The 20,649-nt window shown below is 40.8% G+C and overlaps 1 protein-coding gene across 4 annotated transcripts in view; it reads left to right on the forward strand.

The window, feature by feature from the left end:
- SPG11 (SPG11 vesicle trafficking associated, spatacsin) overlaps positions 1-20,649 on the forward strand; it is a 579,875-nt gene that overhangs the window by 352,577 nt on the left and 206,649 nt on the right. For all 4 annotated transcript variants that reach the window (XM_069222954.1, XM_069222953.1, XM_069222956.1 and 1 more), the window contains 2 exons: positions 15,563-15,722; positions 18,801-19,082. In XM_069222954.1, the coding sequence (XP_069079055.1) occupies positions 15,563-15,722; positions 18,801-19,082 (442 nt within the window). The remainder of the gene's footprint in view (positions 1-15,562; positions 15,723-18,800; positions 19,083-20,649) is intronic.

The raw sequence follows: 20,649 nt of genomic DNA on the forward strand, positions 1-20,649 counted from the left end.
CCGCACAAAGGGCGGGCTCTTACTAAATCAGATATATGGATTTTTAAAATGTATTCCAACATGCAATGCAAAATCCAGGAGACCATTGCCTGTCTCCCCAGAGGCCACTCTACCTGTAAAAAAGAGGCCTCTGTGGCCTTCTTTGGGAACATTCCTGTTACTGGTATCTGCAAAGCAGCAACCTGGTCCACCCAACACACCTTTACTAAACATTAATGTGCGGATTTATTGGCATATCATCAAGCTAATGTTGGCTAAAAAGCACTCTATACACTTTTTCAAACCCTTGCAATATCCTCAGGCTAGCCACTGCTTAGAAGAGGACCGCTTTACAGTCTATGCACAGCAGTGTATCTACAAACACACATGCCTTGAACGGAAAATGTTACTTACCCTGTAAGCATCTGTTCTTGGTATGTAGTGCTGTAGATTGTCAGACAGCATCCTCCTCCCCGTAAGCCTTTTGTTTGTTGCAGATGTCCTTTACTCTTCAATTTTCTGTGCATGGTCATCTCTCTTATATGTTTGTTACACTTCACCTGCCATGCAGAAAACAATGGAGCTAATGCCTATGTGCATTACCAGCAGTATGTAAAGGCATTGTACCTCGTGACTCAAAAATACTTATTTGAAGAAACACAGCTTGCATGCATCCGGGCCCAACACTAAATTGGAGGAGGATGCACAGCTTGTGAAGCTACAGCACTACATGCCACGGACATGTGCGTACAGAGTAAGTTGCATTTTTCTTTAAAGCCTTTCTCTAGGTGGAGATATTTATACCACTGATTGTGACTAATAGGGTGCTGTGATATTAACTCAAGAAATGAAGAGTCTACTCCCACGAGTTAATTGAGCGACATATATAACTCTGTGTGGATCCATAAATTGGAAAACCTATTTTTAATTATCAGGAAAAAATGTTGTGATGCAGCCCAGGAGTTGGTTAAAAATAATAAAGGAATCAAGCAAGTCAAAGCTCGGAATAGAAATGAAAAACCTGGCAGGATAGAAATGTTAACTACATTGACACATCTGAATGATTAAGATAATTTTTTCCAATTTCTAAAAGCTGCTTAGTCTTAACTAACAGTGGACCACAATTGATCATAAACTGTTGTCCTCTTCACCCCTAAATTTCAACAATAGTTTTAGAAGTTAATTTATATGGAGAGATGTAAGACAGTGAAATATATTGTTTATCACAGTAGACTTTGAGACCTGAAGAGTTACCAAAGTTTTGTTGCAAACATTTTGATTGTGGGAAAGGTGAATGTGGGTCAGAAGTGACTGCAGCTATGTCATATTTTAATTGGATTATATGATTGAAAAACGAAATGAGATTATAGGTTTAGAGTTTTTGATAGTTTGATAAAGGGTTTGATAAACAGTGCAAATAAAACCAGGCATAATTGTCAGCTGTCCTGTGTTCCCCATTCTGTTTCAAAGATTTTGGAAAGTAAGAGATTCAAGGAGTTTGCTTCAACAGGTTCAGAGTAAAATAAACTAGTAGCGCGTATAAACTTAAAAGAAAACTGGCACCTTTCCAGAATATTCCTTAATGAGTTTAAAGAGACTGTATCAAACACCTTTTTTCATCAACAAAGATAGTCTTTAATGGAGTTTTAAAACAAGAGGCAAAATCTAATACTGTGGTAATTAGATTTGTTTGAGTTACAAAGCATGCTGCCTTAGTGATACTAAATCAGGAATTAACTTACTATTACATTTGGCAAATAATTTAGCAAATATTTGACCATCCACATTTAAAAGAAAACTTGGTCTGTAAGATGAGCACAGTTTAGATCTTTAATTTTATTTTCAGAAAGATGGCAATATTTTTTTGTAGCCAGAAGTCTGGGACCACTACCTGATCAAAAGCAGTCTGAATGGTCAGTAATAGCACTGGCTCTGTTTCTAACTGATACATTTTAGCAGGGTTACCATCCTCTCCTGTGACTTCTTTAGATCATAATGAACAAACCACCTCAATCAGTTCTGCTAATGTCACAGGCTTGTGGAGTTCTACCCCTTACTACGTCTTCCATCGTTCAGAGATTATAGCTACCTACTGAATCAATATATTACTTCCCAGCCTGTACCATAGATTGCTTGTAAAGTTTGGAGTAAAATTATGCAAGAATGTCTCTAATTTCACTTGGGGAGAATGAATACTCCAATCTTCTTTTTGTATGTAATCAGCCCAAGACTGTCCTTGTCTGTTTTTCGTCATAAGGGCCATGGTACGTCCTGAGAATTGGCTGTTCTTGTAGGCATTGCTAACTGGATGTGGGTCCTAGGAATAGAAGTTGTAGAATGATAATTACACAAGAGTAATCTCTATAGACCAAAGTCAATCAAAGTTGATCCTGAAGAGGAATTTAAATCTACCTGTAGTTGCTGAGTCTTCCTTTTAAACTCAATTACATTTGTTTCAGCTTTAGCCTTACAACAAAATAAAAACAATTCATTAATACATCAATACATAGTGCATTGAGACATAAAACGTATAGGATACAAACAAGGCATGGGTTGTCGACCTAAGCTCATAAATAATAATGGATGTATAAACATCGGCTGCGAGTAACACCCTGCAACCAGAACGTCCATGTCCACTTCATACCAATCCTAGCTAAAACAACTAGTTAATATATCCATACGCAAGACATAAATACATAAAAAACATATGAGATACATGCCGGTAAAGAGATTGTCAGCAAGTATCATATCAGCAATGATACCAAAGAGGACAGCCATGCCGCAACAGCATCCTCATAAAGAAAACATGTACATAAAAACGTGTGATGGCCACGCACAGCAGTAACCTCCCTTTTAAGTGTTCCAACTTAAGTGTGGTTAAACTCCTAAACCAGCTGGGTGCTTTAGCAAGCTTGGCCAGGTCGCCCATAGGTACAAGGCAATAGAGTTAAAAATATACACATCATATGTTCTAAGACAGAACGGCAGTGCCTGCTTTACACTTTTGATCCTGTATAATCTAAAAAGTGGCAAAAACCATTTAGTGTGTGGGAAGTAGTGTTTGAGCAAAATAGCAGAAAGTGCTCTGTTATCCTTCCCTCCAAATTTACAATCACAATATAGAACATCCCCCTTGAGCCTGTAGCATTTAGCTAGGTATTCACTGGTCGGCCAGGTTCCTAATCTGAACCTATCATATAATGTGCATTTGTGCTCGGGGTAGATCAAGTCCAAATAAAATTTGCAGGGGAGGGGCATGATCCATGGTAAAATTGTTGCCCAATATGGTTCCTGGCCATATCGTAGAAAGTGTCCTCACCTGCATGTACCCTTCATAGCGTTCTTTGATCAGGCCAGCAGTATCCTTATTAACTCTACTCGGGTCAGACAAAAGGAACCTCAGTTGCAGTTCATTAAGAGTGTTCTTCACATAAGACTGCCAAGAACGTCTACCATGGCCACTGCCATGTACTGCATCTTCCAAGGTTTTTAGGTAGGTTGCAGCCTTAAAATTCCTAAACAGCCTGATCCAATATAGCACCGGTTTGAGTGCTGCTACCTCCGATATCGGGGTAAAGCCAATTTCTGAATAAAGAGCAAACAGGGGCATATCGGGCCCAGTCTCAACAAGGTTCTTAGAAAGTTGTTCTCAGCCATCTGCAGCGGGTGTAGATCCTCAAAACCCCACAACTCGGTACCATACAGTGCTGCTGCTACTGCCATTTATTTGTAAATTTGCAGGATGGTACTAATGTTCTTAACGCCTGCCTTATGTCTAAACTTTACAACTGCACAAGAAGACTGTCTCAAGACTGCAGTTGCCCTCTGTATGTGGCTCTTCCATTGCAGTTTCTCTGTGAATCATATCCACAGATAATCAAACTGTTTAACAGTCTTGATGGATTCACCATCTATTTTTAGCTTCTGCTTCTAGCTGGGGGATGGACTCAGTTAATGCAGTTAATGGTCAGAGACTTCCTTTGGAAGTACTCCATGAGCCACATAACCTGTGGGTTGCATTCTCTGTTTGCGCCATCAGTACTGCATCATTGGCAAATAATAGTATTGGGACCTTTCTTCCAGCTATGACAGGGGCATCTAAAGTTTCTCCTGATAGATATTCCTCTACATCATTTAGAAAGAGGGTAAAAAGCAAAGGAGCTAGCACACGTCCTTTTTGTACACCCTTTCCTGCAGGAAAGGCTCCAGTGTACTCGCCACCTTGTCCGTACCTAACCCTGACAGTGTTAACTATGTGCAGCACCATTATTGCCCACACCAGGGTGGCATCAGGCGCTTGGTTTATCAGCGATCTCCACAACTTCTCCTTGTCTACTAGGTCAAAAGCTGCCTTCAGGCACATGAAAATTAAATACAGTGAGGATTTCCTTTTCACTGTGTACTTATGTGAGATCATAAGTAATCAAACTGCGTTGTCAGTGGTACCCACCCGTGATCTGAACCCAGCTTGTGCCTCAGTTAGGCTATTCTGGGTGTCCACCAAACCTTGTAGTCTACTTAACAGGACTTTCCCGAGAATCTTTCCTGCTCCATCTAGGAGGGAAATTGGGCGTTAGTTAGAGGGACTACCACGATTGCCTTTCTTGCATATGGGTACAAAAATAGCTGAGCGCCAGGAAGGCGGCTAAGAATGAAATAGATAATTTAGCAATGAGTCTAGTTCACAGAGAAGGCTCCACCAATTAGATGTCGATAGTCACTAAGTTAGGCCTTGGTGTTTTATGCTTATTCATGCCCCAGAATGCTCTTTCTACTTCTGGTACTAGGATGTTAATTAGGAAACAGTTCCTACAGAGATCCTCCCACCGCTATTTGTAGATCAGGGGGGCCATCAGGCACAGCATTATATAGAGCACTAAAGTGCTTCACCCAAGCTGCTAGGCCAATGTAGTACTCTAGTGTGTTTACTGCCCCTTCTCCATGAACGTGACGAGTTCCCAAAACCACTTAGTATTTTTTGCAGAAGAAGCCTCTCTCTGGTCTGCCCAGAGGGCATTTTGAAACAGCGATTTTTTTTTAAAGTTAGGAGGGGCTTGTACTCTTGGCTACATTGATGAAAGAAACCCTTGCTCTGTGGGCTCTAATGGCGCTGTATCAAAGCTAGAGAGACAACTCTGTTCCCAAGGAGGCATTCAGTGTCAAACCAACTATTTAGTCTCTTACCAGTGAAGCCTGCTGCCCTGGCCCTGATTGGCTTTGACCACAAAAGCTCTAGCTCAGTGGTTCCCAACCTGTGGTCCGGGGACCCATGGGGGTCCGCAAAGCCTCCTCAGGGGGTCCGCAACTGCTTAGAAAATTAAATAATATTAACAGAATAGGTACCCAGCTTTCAGTAATGACTCACTGGGGAGTCCCCATATTCCAATAATGATTCAGTGGGGGTCCCCAGACTCCAGTAATGATAAAGCGGGGTCCACAGAAGTCAAAAGGTTGGGAACCACTGCTCTAGCTCTTTAACCAGGGATTTGTATGCCGACAAAATATTGTCCCCGTCATCACTAAGGGTGTTCAAGATTGTGGATCCATACTTGGACATAATGCCTTCAAGGATTCGGAGTTTGTACGGATATTTCCTGCAGCTCCACATTAGTTGGAACAACATTGCACGGTTTGCGAGTGAAAATACTTCATGTGGGGCATAGTCCCATACATAAAACCACAGGGTTGTAGCCACTCAGCTCTCCTGATGACAGCCGAGTCATAGATACATCCCCAACATTCGGTACTAACTATAATATAATATAATAGTAAGGATCTTCTGCAATTATCATACATCGCTCTTGTCATACTATTGGAAGGTGTGCAACTGCTGATAAAGCGTAAATGGTGATTAACCAAAAATTCAGAAAATACCTCTCCCTTCTTGCTATGTTTGAGGGGGTTATGGTTGTCTCTTGAATTCCTTAATAGTGTTCTTCTTTTAAAACCTCAGTGTTAATAATGAGATCAGATGGCTGAATGTTGAAGTCGCCGCAAATTAGGATCAAATGTTTACACTTGGTACCTTCCTCAGATAAATTCCAGCAAGCAATTTCCTCTCTAATCTGTTTGATGTAAGAGACAAAGCCCCCCCCCAAATGATCTGGATCTGGGGGGACCAACCAGCTGCAGGGACATTTAAAGATTTTGAGGGCCCTCGGCCATATGTATTTTGGGGGCCCCTGTTCAGAACAGCTTGAATTTATGATCCAGTTTTACCTGTCTTGCCTTCTTTGGTCAGGTCGTTGACACTGCACAAGCAAACCGGTCCACATTCTAAATGTGTTTACCTCTAATATTCTGGGATAGTGATGTGTGTTTTCAATATTGTAACACAGCAGCAGCTCACTAATATTACTGTAAGTAATCTCTGTGACACCCTTTCATTTCTCGTATGCGAGGTTCTGGTTTAATCTAAAAAAGTTTTTTTTATGAATGTTGCATGAAACATAAGTACAACATTTGTCTGCAAAATGTCTGTAACAAAGTCACAGATCACCCAAATTAAAAAATAAATGAAAGGAAAATGCTATTTAGAATAATCTGTTTAACAGTTATTCAAGGTCATCAGGCAAGATTCCTTGATGAACAGAACTGGCTTTATCAGGGGGGGCCCTGAAAGGCTGGGGACCTGGGCCAAAGCCCATTTTACCCATGCCTTAAAACTTCTCTAACCAGGTGGGTTGTTCACATTTAGAATATCAATCACATCAGTTTCAGAGTCAATGGTGCTAACACTCACACGCAGAACATTGGAAGGTAGATACAATGCTCCGAGTTTACATTTCAGTTTGCAGGACACCCAAACTGCGAGACCCTAAGAAAGATGTCCCATTCTGGAGCGTTTAGCCAGTATGCTTAGTTCCAGAAACCCATATACATTAGTTCCCTCTAGGGCCCAGGTTTCCCGGAAGCAGCATACAGAATGATATCCTTTACATTTTAAACAGTCCTCATTCTCCATTTTACTGGCCAGGACTGTGATGTTCCATGAAAGAATGAACAAACATTCACTCTTAATATTGCATGCTCTGTTAACCTTTGCCACCAAGTAAAAGCTAGTGGCATTAGGTAGCAGCAGCGGGGTCCCCAATAATCAATTGAACTCCCCTCCAGAAGTGCTGCCAGACAATACTGCTGCTACCGAGGACCAGTCTCGACAGGCTGACTTAGTCTTTGCATCACCTGAAATGAGAAACTTGACCGCCTTTGAGTTGTTATTAATAGTAATGCATAAGTTATTGTAGCCTCCATCTATAGGGCCCAGTTAGTTGCCCCTTACTGGCTTCTTTATGCTGTGGTGTATGATGGAATTCGAAGGTCTAGAGGGGTGTTTTAGTGGCCACTTTTGCCCTGGTAGAACACTGGCTCATTGGTCGTTGTAGCATGGGAGAATGTCTACTCCCATTACATGGAGATGATCTAGGTGGTTTAACACCAGCCTGGTGATACTTGGGGATATGAATTCCGCTATGTATGATTGAACGCCACCAATGCCTTATCCAGATCCAGGTCATTAGTTAACCAGTTTAACTCTTGTTATGTCCCCGAGAACACCACTCTTAGTTCAGGGATCTCATAAAAAAGGGCTAGTAGCCTTGACCTGTTTAGAGGGAACGTGGGCCCTGGGTCTGGGAGGAGATCAATAAATTCCAATCAACAATTGATTACTTTGCGATCAGTAGTAGTAACCTTGTTTGGGTTAGCACTGCGACTTGCAGGTTTAGTTACTGCTTCTGTTTTGGTTCCTACAAACGGGAGTGCTAATGGATTTAAACAGTGAGCTGCTCCTGATTCATCAGAGGGACTGGTGCCAGAACTTTCAGTCTAGGTGGCACCGAGACCCTCAATGGTAGGTACCATGCTACTAGGCTCAAAAGTAATTTCTGTGTATGTTTCCTTGATAGCACTTCTCCTTGGTCTATATTTTCTCTTATACAGCCTTTTCTTAGACTGTACTGGGTTCTTAACCAATTCATTATGAGCATCAGAGTCTGATGTGCCATCCCGCTGTGGAGCTATGAAATCTGTGCGTCCACATTCTGCATTGCATCAGATCTTGTGATATTATTGGGAACAGTTTTATTTTTCCGCTCATTTCATTCTGTGAACAGCCATTTCATACAGGAAAGGTTGGTTCCTTCCTTGCCTTCTTCATGTGTTTACTCTTGTCTCTGCTAGACTCTGTCCCTTCAATGTTACTTGCTCCACTCCTTGTAGCTGCTGGCATTACAGAGCTCTCAGATCGCTTATTACAGCGCTGCTTGTACCTGCTATAACACTTCCCGACATAGGCTTGCTTTTCTTTTCACTACTTCCAGCCTTTGCCATTGGATGCTTAAAACTGGTGCTAGGGAGAGTGCTGACGTTGCTGCCCGCTCCACTTGCTTTTTCCACCGTTAGGGCAGAGCACCTTATTTAAAATACAATCAAGCTGCCAGCTGTGCCAACATCTGGTGGTGCATTAAAAGCTATATTTTGAGCCGTTACATCTTCAAATTTACTCCTTGTAATAGTCTGAGTGAACAAATCAGTGTTTAGTCTTACTGGCAGAAGGGGCACGGAGTGTCGATGTTAGCAATGTTGTTATATGCTCTGACCCGCCAAGTAGTTTCTCCAGCAGTGAAAGTATTGACGACAAGACCCTGTGCACAGTGTTCATGGCTTCTGAGATGATGAAGTCTTGGGAATACTCCAGCTTAAAAGAAGTATTCTCAGTATAGGTTTTAGCAGGTATGCTCAAGAAGATTCAATCATCTGTGTGAGGCTCTCTATTGAGGTTCTGCTACTCTCAGAGGGAACTTATCGAGCTTTTCCAAATCATCATCTAGTGCTGCCTCTGTTTCTGGCCGTCCTCTTAATGCCATTTATAGGCATGTCTGGAAGTGTGTAATCAAGAAATATTGAGGAATTAGCACTCAAGGACTCACTTCCTCAGTGACCGTGGTGGCCATAAACCTCAGCAGCCTATTGGTCCTCTTGCAGTGGAATGGTGCACTTGTTGAGGCCAATGGGTGATGTTGCGCTAGTTACAGTATACTTCCTTGGGCGCGAGGACAGGGGTTGAGTGGCTTCAGACGCCCTGCCGCTCGAGCACTCAGCCGTTCGTTGGTGCTAATCCGTCTGCCACAATCCTCTGTCAAGGTTTGCGTCTGGGCTATTTGGTCTGTTAAGATAACCTCAGTTTTTTTAACTAGGCAGGATCTTTATCAGTAGGGTTGTCAGTAAAGTTAATTTTCCTGCTAGCTTTAGTCTCCTCCATGTTTTCAGCTAAGATTCCAAGCAAACTTGTTCCCAATATGTCTCTGCCCAAGTCTGCATTTGCAGAGAGCTGAGTCCCCCAGCAAAGGAACCGTGGGGCACAATGGGGGGCAAAGTGCACTGTTGCAGGTGTATTAATCACTGCCGGTGGAAGTTCCGTCTCTAACCAGCAGCTTACTTTGATAAAGTAGGTAGAGTTTATAAGGTTGATGAGGTTAGTAAGTCAGGAGAGCTGGAAGGTACAGTTTAGAGGTAGAGCTGATGGAAGAATTATTGATATGGTTGGTTGAAGGTGAGCACTAACGTCACCAGTCCTTCCAGAGGCAGTATAAACAATGCCTAGTCGGTATTTAGGGAAGAGGCACGAGCGTGGTACAGGAAATGGCAACCACCATGGCAGGAGGAACCCACTACCCCCACCGCCTTTCTGCCCCAGCCCGTAGCGCGGCACTCTTACTCTTGCAGCGTTTTGCAACATCCACTCCTCATGGCCCCTCACAACTTCACATGCCTCCTTCTCTTCCCGCTTACATCTCCTGCTTCTGCAGCACTGCGCCACAAAGGCTGTTCATGGCTCTTAGAATGCCTCCTCCTTCTCCACCCGCTCCTGTCTCCTGCAGCAGCACAGTGCATCTTCGCCCGACACATCTCCGCACAGCCTCACAGCGTCTTTAACTCTTCCCTAAACGTGCCTTTACAGAAGCTTGTAGTGAGACCTTGAGTAAAAGATGTTAACCTATCTCAGACAATGTGAATGTCTGACTTGTACAAATAGCCATCAACAAACGTAATTTCTGAGCAGACATAATTAACAAAACCGGTCCCCACTCAAAAGCAATCATTACAATTTTCACCTTCTGGGTATTATGGACATTTATAAAAAGTGATCCCATGCGAGATAATATCTTGAAATTTCATAATCATAGAAAAAACTGTAGATACTGCTTTAGAAACGAATGTCAGATGTGTCATCCCACTGGTCACAATTTGCCACCAGTATGATTTTTTTCAAATTAATGTACGTACTAATAGGCAGGTTCACAAAATTGTGAATTGGATTGAGTTGCAATCCAATCTTTCTAATTGTTATTCATTTGGTAGGTTGCGAATTGTGACTCAATCAAGGGTCAGCAGACTACCATGCCTGTGATTAGATTTTTATAATAGCAGCCCGTTTCCATTACGGAAGCAGAGCTTCTTTAAAATAAATAATTTTCTAAATGTTTCTCTGAGCATTGGCTGTGGTCCCCTGAAACTCTGCCTACTCCCCGTAGTAACCTTTTTTTTTAACAATTGCAAAAGGTAAAGGAGTACATGGGGGGCTCTTTCCCTTTTGCAAAAGAATCACCACACCAGCTTGGGAGTCAGTAAATATTCAGTGATCCTTACCTGGAATTACGGTAACAAACCATACCACTGGCCATGACCAAAACACCATCCATTCTCAATACTGAATCTGTATCCATTTGCAAACCCATTTTCTGGTACGGTAAAACTTTACGAACTCCTAAAATGGGTTTGGTACATGGCCAGAAATTTAACAATTGACAAAATATGCAAATGTGTAATTTGAATTGATATCTGCCACCATGATACATGTGTTAAGCCTTTGTCTACTACTTACATCCACCCCAAACTTATTTATGTGAAATCATGGACATCATCAAGCTGGTAGACATGAGGAAGGATCCAGCATAGACTGAGATACTTTAGGCTGGCCAAAACACCAGGGCTTCATTGAAACAAAATTTGAGATAAATCTGTGATTAACAGTGAAGATTCCGGGAAGCACTCAGACTACAACAGCGTTCTTCTCCAGGATGCCACATAGGGCCTTTGCCTCTCCTCTTCAACCAGGGCCCGTACCCAGAGTACGGTTTGAGAACAATAACATTATGATATTCCTGACTACAGCTAGGGGATTCTAGAGTTATACAAATCTTTTGATTTTGTGAACAGATATTGCACACGGTTCATGTGAAATACATGCTGATAAACGCATTCGAATTGCATGTTGTCTGTGCTGTTAGGTTCCTCATCTACACAGAACCAGATTGTGTGTGACACTGGCTGAAAATGGGGCACAGTTCACAAGAAAGCACACATTGTAGGGCTGGAGGTGGTAAAAGCAGTTGGAGCCTATGTAGGAGGCACAGTCAAGTGTACTGTTTGATAATGACCCTCACAAAAAGCTCTTAGAATGGTGAGCAAAGAGTACGGAGGTGCTATCACAGGCGAGTCTACTTCACAACCTTTAGCTGTAACAGGAGAAGGGACGGAATGAGGTATAATGACCAGTGTTGGGGTGAAAGAATATCAGTCTTCACGCACATATAATCCAAAATGATGAAATTATGTTTACTTAGTTTTCCTTGCAGATCCTTTGCACCGGTGCAGGGCCTTTTGACTGAATGTGTGTTTCATTTGCCAATGAGAAAAGGGCGAAGGAACTATTTCTACTTGCTACCTCAGATTTTTTGATGGAAGTTTAGACTGATGGGTGGGAGCAAGAATTTGGATTTGTTGAAGGGGACACAGCCAACGCTGGTCATTGACACCGGCTGACACAAAAGTGTTGAAACTTTTAAGTGACAGAAGTGAGATGTAGACACGGGGCAGTTCTGTCATATTTAAGACTTTATGGCATAGCAATAGCCTTCCTTCAGGAAATGTTCCTTGTAGGGACAATTTAAAAAAGCTAAATTACACATGGAAGATGAAGGGTCACTCTTACTCCACTACTTATTTGTCCTGTGTCAAAGGTGTTGCAATATGATAGATATTTGGAGGGAATGCTACCCAATTGGTCGAGTTTATTCTGGTTACTCTGCAACGCATAAAATGCAAAGCAGGCTACACTTCCTTCAAGGTAGTAATGTGGAGACCCCTAGATTTGCAGAAATTTATTATTTTGGCTGGCTTCTGCCGGTTCATTTGCCATATTGACCAGCATGTAATGTTGAGCATGCATACCCATGTGGCTTCTATGAGAAGAGGTACTACAGACGTTACTGTCACCTGGCAGAACACTGATTGAAACTATGCTCAGTAACATACTGTTTTCTAGACTATGTAATAAACACCAAGAAATCCAAGAAGACCCGCTGTCAGGAGGCTGCCACCAGGGGCGATGGCTTATCCACAGAATGTAGAATTCTATGTGCTGGCTTAAACCTGGTTTGAACTGGGAAAAGCGCCTCTTGACATGAATGAATGGGCACATCCCCTGAGTAAGCTTGCTTACGATGTATAGGCAAATGCCCAGGGTTAACCTTTAAATGATCAGACAGATGGTTACTCTGACTCAAGTGAGCCCCATTTGCCAAACATATATCACCATGGCAGCCTCAGTCCTTAAAGAAAGTTAATATGATCATTGCTAGTTGAGAATAGGGGATTATGAAACTAAAGGGTATATCCATGAAGAATGGCAAATTCCTGACATTTAAGGAGGACCTGGACTGCATTGGTGTTCTGTCGGGACAGTTTTTAAAGCATGTACATTTATAAAAACAACTAGATAAACCTGGACAGTTTTTTTTTTTTTTTTTAAGAAGCCTTGTCTGAAACAAAAACACTAACATAAATGCCAGCACTGGTCTCCAGTGGAAAACTGGTTTCCAGGTTATACAGGGCTTTAAAGTAGAAAACAAACCATTAACTGAAGACAGGAAAAATGGGACGCAGACTGTCTGGACACACTGATTGAATGAGAGTGGGAGATGGCCTGCCCATATGTTAAAATAATATCCAGTAATGCAGGGCGTAGGCTGATGCAATAAGCTAGTTATACAGAAATTCCGTAACTCTTCAGAGTGAGTAACATATACCCAGAGGGCTCCTTACAATGTCCTAGATGTTAAAAGATGGGTGCAGGGTTCCACCACATGACATGATCATGTATGAAGATGAGGAAATGTTGGGAAGTAGTGGCCAGGCTGCATTTAGCTATGCTGGGACTTCCGACTTAAAAGAATGTATGCTGGGAAAAGTCAAACCAAAAAAGGATAAATTAAAATATAGATTTGCTACAATTGAGGTGATTATAGCATAGCAAAGACTAGCTATTAACTGGCTTCAACAGTTCAGTCTATTACTGACATTCTGGCTGAAAGACGTACAGGAGTGGGCTTCGGCAAAAGAAATTAATAATACATTTTAATGCGTTTTATGTAAATTTATTGAGGATCTGGCAGACTCAAGCATTGCCCAAGATCCTATACAACCTACCGAATAACAGGCTTGAATGAAAGCACTGAATAGCTGCAACTGAGAAGAGTTGTTTTTCAAGAGTCTTTAATATGTAGATGGATAAAGAGAGATGTGTTAAAAGGATTTTTAGTACACCCTGCCACTCTAGAATCCAGTAGGAACTGTTAGGTAGTGGTGTGCACTTTGGGTCTTTGTAATTATGATGTACAGAGGGTGCAGTAAGCAACACAGCAGCAGACATGAGGGACTGGGATCTGGTGGGCTACTATGCTCGCTTGTCACCACTAAAGAAGACTAATATAATATATTTTTGTTAAATGATGATTTGGGCATCTCTTTAATGTACTAGAACATATGCTGTAATAAATACCAGTACATCCTATTTTTTCTACACGTCTATGTATCCACAGAATTTGTTTATATTACAACTAAAAAAATAAGGTTAAAAAACCACATGGTCAAACCTCTCAAGCCCTAATTTAGCTCCACCCCCTCCCTGTAGCATCCCCGTAGTCTGTATCTCACCCACAAAACGATGCAGCTTACCTTCAAGACCATATGAGGAAGTGTGTCCATTCTCTCCCTCAGCCCTGTCTTAGTGACCTCATTTCTATCAACCCCATAGCCCTCACAATGCCACAATATTTTAAGCATATAGCCTTTATTGCAGTACAACATTCAAAGCACAGACCCCTAGCAGCTGGATCTCCGGTTATCACTGTGAGGAAAAGGTTTACACCTGTTGCAGTGGTGACCTAAAGATATGTCTTTTCCAGATAGATCTCTGAATAATTACTGAGACTATTGACTGCCACGTTCCTGCCTTGCTCCTCTCTTCTATCTTCTCCTCCCAATTCCCCTTTCCCTCTTAGGCTTTGCTAGACACCTTGTGAAAACTGGTGCCAGTAGCCTTCTCTATCAACATTAAGTGAACATCTGTTTGACTGACTTTGTAACAAGCAGTAATTTACAAATTAAATATCACATGCTGCATTGTGTATGGAAAATTCATCAGTAGATCCTGTGTCAGGTCCTCATATATAGCTGATCTTTTCTTGTGTGAAGCTGCCCAGTTGCCTATTTTTGTATTCAGTTCTCATACTTGGCTTAGTATGTTTAGTTCTCAGACATGGCTGATCATGCCTTGTTATAGTATTTCATATGTAGTGGATCATGCTTTGAATTGGGATGCCAAAAACCTATTTGTATATTTTTAACCTCTCAGCAGTTCTATCATAGGTGTGAATCTCTAGTGGCATAGCTAGTGCCACACATATGCTTGGTCAAGGCATTGACAAACAGAGAAGAACATTTCTGATACTAGCATGTAGACTCTGGACAGCCAAGTGGTTAAGTTCACGAAATCAGGGTTCTGCAATGCCTTATCAAATCTCTCATCTCTTTTTGTGAAGACAGGTTGGCCCCTGTCAAAATGCTGACTTACATGTGGGAATTCTGTGTCATATTGTATGATTCCTGTGCACTGTGTACCGTGTGGAAATTTGTAGCCCTCTTGTTGTAATCCTGTGGCTTCTTTTGAAAACCTTTTTCCATGTGTCATATATCAAGATGCTTACAGCATGCCTGAATCTAGTACAATCCCACCTATGGATTCCAGCCCCACTTTGTTTGAAATCTTGGTAATATGTTTTGTTGACACAACTGTGATTATGCTTCATTTTTGCTAAAAGAATTGTAGAATTTCCACCATGCTGTTTTTGAACCTTACCTATAATAAGCCGAGCAACAAAAAAAATGGACACTCCAAGCAGTACAAATAAAATACTCTCAAATGCTAGCAGCATAGTCTATAGTACGACCTAAAATCTTATAAGAAAAAAAATGATTCTGTATTGAATAGAGCTGATCGTGTTGTAATCAGATTTGACAGGAATGTTGTCACTGGTTTCCGGCAGATTGGCGTAAATTCTACACTTGGTGTCAGAAAAATAATTTTCACAATTAAAGTTATAGTCTAGCCTTTACTTCGGTATCTGATCTGTGCTCTATACGTATGAGAAATGGCTGCATCTGGGATTGAAGTGGCTATTATAACAAAGATTTTTGGTTATGGGGCGCATTCAATTTCTTTCTCTTTTTTTTGCTCTAGTTCCTCAGGGGAGGCCCACCTGCAATGGTCTTTGGTGATGAAATTCTGTAGGCTTCATGGCCTGAAGCCCAGCATTTCTTTTCTGCAATACTGCGCCAAGTCTAACAACTGGCTCCAGTTCATTGTCCAGTCCCAGATCCACAGACACCAACCTGAGGAGGTAAGGGAATGCAGAGAATACAAGTGACGTGCTGGGACATAGTCAAAGGAAAAGCCATTGGTTGTGATGGAGGCTCCACATCAGAACTTTTGAAATTGGTGGGTACACATTCTTAATTTACCAAGAAAGGCTCACTTATTGCAGCACAAGTTCAGTCCATTCACCTGCTGCGAAAGATGGTTTCAGTAGAATATGACTTTAAATTAGGAAGTGATGTCACACAAACACAAATGTATTAACTATGAAAGGCCATCGAAGGACTCTGGGAAAAACCTGCATTTTATTCTGTGCAAAGTTTGTTATGGTGTACAGTGTGTATTGGGCATTCTGTGATGTGAAGTACATATTGTGGCATCAGTGTATATTGTAATGTGCTGTATGTGTTTTGTCGTGTAGTGCATGCAGCAATTTTTTTAGCGTCTCTGTATTATTCCTCACATGCCTCTTAATGTATTTCCCACTTTTCTATGCCCCATTCCTCCTGCCTCATTGCTGCCCTCTTTCGTGGGCACCAAGTGTACCCTAAAAAAGGATATATCCCTTCAGTTCTTAATGCTGCCAAACTAGACTTAGTCCTCAGGGATACACCTGGGAGATGTGCATATCGACAGTCTTGGTGTTGAATTGGTATGTATTCACGGTCCTAGCACTCATCTAATGTAAATTCCTCTTCTTTGACCTATAGCAAAATGCTTACCCTCTCCATTTCAGGACTCTATACCAAAGGACTCCTCCCCAGCACTTACTGAATAACAAGACATCCTCTCTAACTCGTGGGTGGGTCCTCACTGCACATTGGTCTCCACTGACAGTGTGTGATCACATAAGTCTCATACACTGGTAACCTCAAGACTTAAAATGGCTATTGGCCGGAGCATTCAATATTATCATTGTGTACTTTCTGATGCACTAACCACTTTTTCATCTGGTTTCCACTTGGCTATTGGTGCTATTGCCTGACGTTTCTCATCCAGCTTCTTTCAGATAGAAATGCACATAATTAATGGCTCATCTAGGCCTCATTCCCAGAAGTTCTGCTTGGGGGCGAATGGACAGTCACTGTGTCTTACATTTGTGCATGTGGGAGTGAATGACTGAGAAAGAGAGCTACAGAAAGAGAGAAACAATTGTTACTGGGTCCGTACACAATGACAATTCCTTGATTGGTCTCATTTCTGTACCATTCCATCTTAGCAAGTGGTCAATAATACTTGACTATCAGGATATGCTGTATTTTTAAAGAAGTATTTCATTGTTTGATGTGCCTTGATAAGTTACGTATTCTACACCACTAACTCCAACATAGGGACTTGACTTCTTACTTGCCTGACCAATCCTTATAAAGGGACAAAATCAGATCAAGGTTCTTATTTCATATACCTTCAGCACAGTCAAATCCTCCTTTTTCCGCAGTATTAAATGTTATGATATATGTCAACTGAAGATAGGTCCTATAAGTCAGACACAGGCTTCTTTCTCATGGTGCTTGCTATCTGTGCTCCCCTTTATTAATGTTCTTTCTGCCTATGTTCCACTTGTTCTAATGTTCCTGTTTTTTCTTCCTTGTCCCTCGCGTTCATATTACCATTTCTCATTCCTCTCATAATCTCCCCACACCTCTCTTCCACTACTCTTGTTCATGGCCTTGCTCTCAGCGTTTTATTTTAATACCACAGTGTCCACTACCCCTACTGTTGAGGTTCAAGTACATAAGTGCTACTACATCGACTGCCACTTTGTTAGATATGTTTTTAATGTACAACTGCTTCCACCCTATGCAGCTACATAGACGTTTTAAAAGTGCATTGCAAATAAATATTGAAAAACTTTACCCTCAATTATTAAATCAGTTAATTTTTTAATAATTGACACTAAGGCCTAATCTAAATTAATTGAAAGAACATTAAATTAATTAAGTATCCTTTCACTCCATTCACAATGAATTTACATTACATTAAACCATCCCTTAAATACTTTTCATAAAATTTTGTCAAATGAAATAATTGCCCACATTGCTAAACCTATTTCTTTCCCTAATTTAGTTTGAACTGATTTATTAGTAACATAATTTTATAGCAAGCATTACCCTAACTTGTTCTTCATTTATAATAAATTAAAGTAATTTTAAAAATTATTGAATAGTATACTTGGCTGACATTAGCCATTAACATGTTTAATTTATAAGAAATCACATTAAAATGAAAGGTAACAGCCAACTTACCCTATTGTTATCCCTAAACCTTAGTTAATTGGGATTAAATTGAATGGTTACAAAAATAAATCAACACCAAGTCTTAATTAGTTTATATACCAATTAGCATTTATTGAATAAGTATTCTTTACTAAAATTCTAACCATTAATTAGTTAAAATAACTTAAAAAAATAAAAATAAAGAATGAATCGTAACCAAAGCCCTTAATTTTATTGAAATGTCAGTTTATTATATCCATCCTTAACCTTAATTATAGTTACTTAAAGCTGAGTTATGTTAATTAGAAGAAGGGACCCACCAATTAGTTTTATTGTAGTTTAAATTAATTTATTTTGCATTGCTTTTTCATTAATTTACCCTAACCCTTAATTTATTTTTAGGAAATTAAATTGGAGTAATCAATTAACCTAGACCCTTAATTTAATGCCTTCACTTACATGAAGATTTCTTATTATGCATACCTAAAACTGTTAAGTGGTACTCAAACTAGTGGGCACGTCGATGTAGTGACCCATTGATGTAGTTTCAGCAGTGTTGTGGGGTTATGCCTTCTGCCCATCACTTTCTTTATTTTATTTTACTCAGTTCATGTTCTTCAACTTTTTGCATCTTTTTTTATTCTATTCTGCCACTTTCAGTGTGGTTTTAAGTGTGTCACCATCAGGCTTTTACTTAAATGTGGGTGTGGATGCAGCTTTTTGGTTCTAAACAAGTGCTCAACTTCAACCCTCAGCTAAGCCAATCCTGGAGGCAAGACATTCTCTTTATGTATTGTGAAAATTATTGGCACAGCGTTATCTCTTTTGTGTGACTCTCGCCTTATTTCCTGGATATTGAACTCCCTGATATATTTCTCTTGCACTAGGTTCACTCTATCCTAGCAGACTTTGGTGATGTGCCCCTGAAGGATCACCTGGATCTAGCCTTTGAGAACATTCAGTTTTCTGCTCAGGCAGGTGAAGGGGAGAAGGTCATCATGCAGAGAGAGGTGAAGACCAGGAGAACTGGACCACCATCCACCACACTGAATGATGTCTTCCAAGTGCTTTTCTGCAGCTGGGAGGATCCCACCCCTTGGAGCTTTCTCTTGGCAGCAGCTGTGAAACAGCGGGTACCACTCTTCAGTGTTTTGGCAGCTTGTCTACAGGTGAGGTCTTTGTTCCTCTAGGTTGCAGTATTACTGATCCACACTCCCAGGCCTAGTAAGTAGAGGTCACTGTAACAGAAGTACTCACAGCCTTGGGTACCAGGTAACACTATAATGACAGTGCTTGTCTCTCACTGCTAAGCCCTCACCACAGGAGTTACTGTGCTGCAAGGAACTGTGTAAGATACATTTGCACCTCTATTCTCAGAAGTTGTAATATCTACACAGTACTCGCTTTTGTGTTCAGCTCTTGTTTTTTTCTCCTTAAGTGAAGGTTTTAAGAGGGTTTTAACGCAGTTTATGTATGTGTATGTATTAAATTATATTTGCCAAAATTACAGGTAATCAGAGGTTTATGATTTTATAATCTAAATACTGAGACAGCTTTTGACTACATGGACACCGATCTCATGGTCAGTGTCATTGACAGTTCAATTGGTTTTCACCTCAAGTAGGGAAACAAACAGATGTATGAGAAGCTGTAAGTGCAGAAGTATTCTGGATCTCCTAATGTTCAAAACCTCACTGATTCGAAGAGGGACAAGACAGAGTTCCACCTGTCCCAGTAGAATTTACACCCACAATAGAGTCTAAAGAGGATACAGTTTACCTTATTATCACATATTTCACTCAACATTCATGACATCCTGCTATACATCAATTAGGCAATCCTGAAAGTACTAGACGTGCTAGATTATGTTGAAGTATTTGTTTTATCTTTCAGCATTGGCATTAATTCTGCAAAGTCTTATTAATTATCTGCTCTCAGGTTGTATATGAGAGATTGTAAGTTTTGGGGTTGTTATTGCTAAATGGAAACTTCAGATAGGAGGTGAATATCAATTCAGATGTGCCTAAACTAAATGATTTGAGTTCATCTGCCCCTTTCTCAGATGGGAAAGGGTGCAAGTGGCCAAAACGGAAATGTTTCTCAGTGCATTATATAACTTTCAAGTGGTGCCCAAGTTCATTCCTGAATTCTTGTTTTGCAAATTTGGACTATAACCAGGGCCACTAGAATTAGGCGATTGTGCGGCCACAGCTATTTTCGCATAATTGTAGCTTTGCTGCCTAATCCATTGTCTGCGGCATAGTTTGCAGATTTCTAGCTCAAATAGTTCAAACGTTTCTGAAAGCGCAGCAACACGTTTTGCCGCGCAGTGGAAGGCCCTTGACAAAGGTTGGCTGGTCACCCTTCTGTAGTTTAGTCCTATATTTAGATGTTAAACTTGTAGTAATGAAGTGCAGCTAATGCCCAGACTGTATTAACAAGCTTCAAAATGACAAAATAATGAAGTAATACTGTCACAGAATTTACCACATAATGCCACATAATTTGCTGTATCTAGCCACATAATTTACTTAACCCTGCCACATAATTTGGCCCTCTCCTGTAGCATAATATAAGTCGCACAAAATATAATGTTTTAATAAGAGATATTCTTCCAGAGAGGTTCATCAGGCAAAAAGAGGGTGGGAAGGGATTTTCAGAACTACTACTATTGTGCTCAATTTCAGCTTCTGTTCAGCCACTGGCTGTAGAAGGGTATTACAAACCTAACAGAAT

Source organism: Pleurodeles waltl, chromosome 3_1, assembly GCF_031143425.1.
Source record: "Pleurodeles waltl isolate 20211129_DDA chromosome 3_1, aPleWal1.hap1.20221129, whole genome shotgun sequence".
In the NCBI taxonomy this organism is placed as follows: domain Eukaryota; kingdom Metazoa; phylum Chordata; class Amphibia; order Caudata; family Salamandridae; genus Pleurodeles; species Pleurodeles waltl.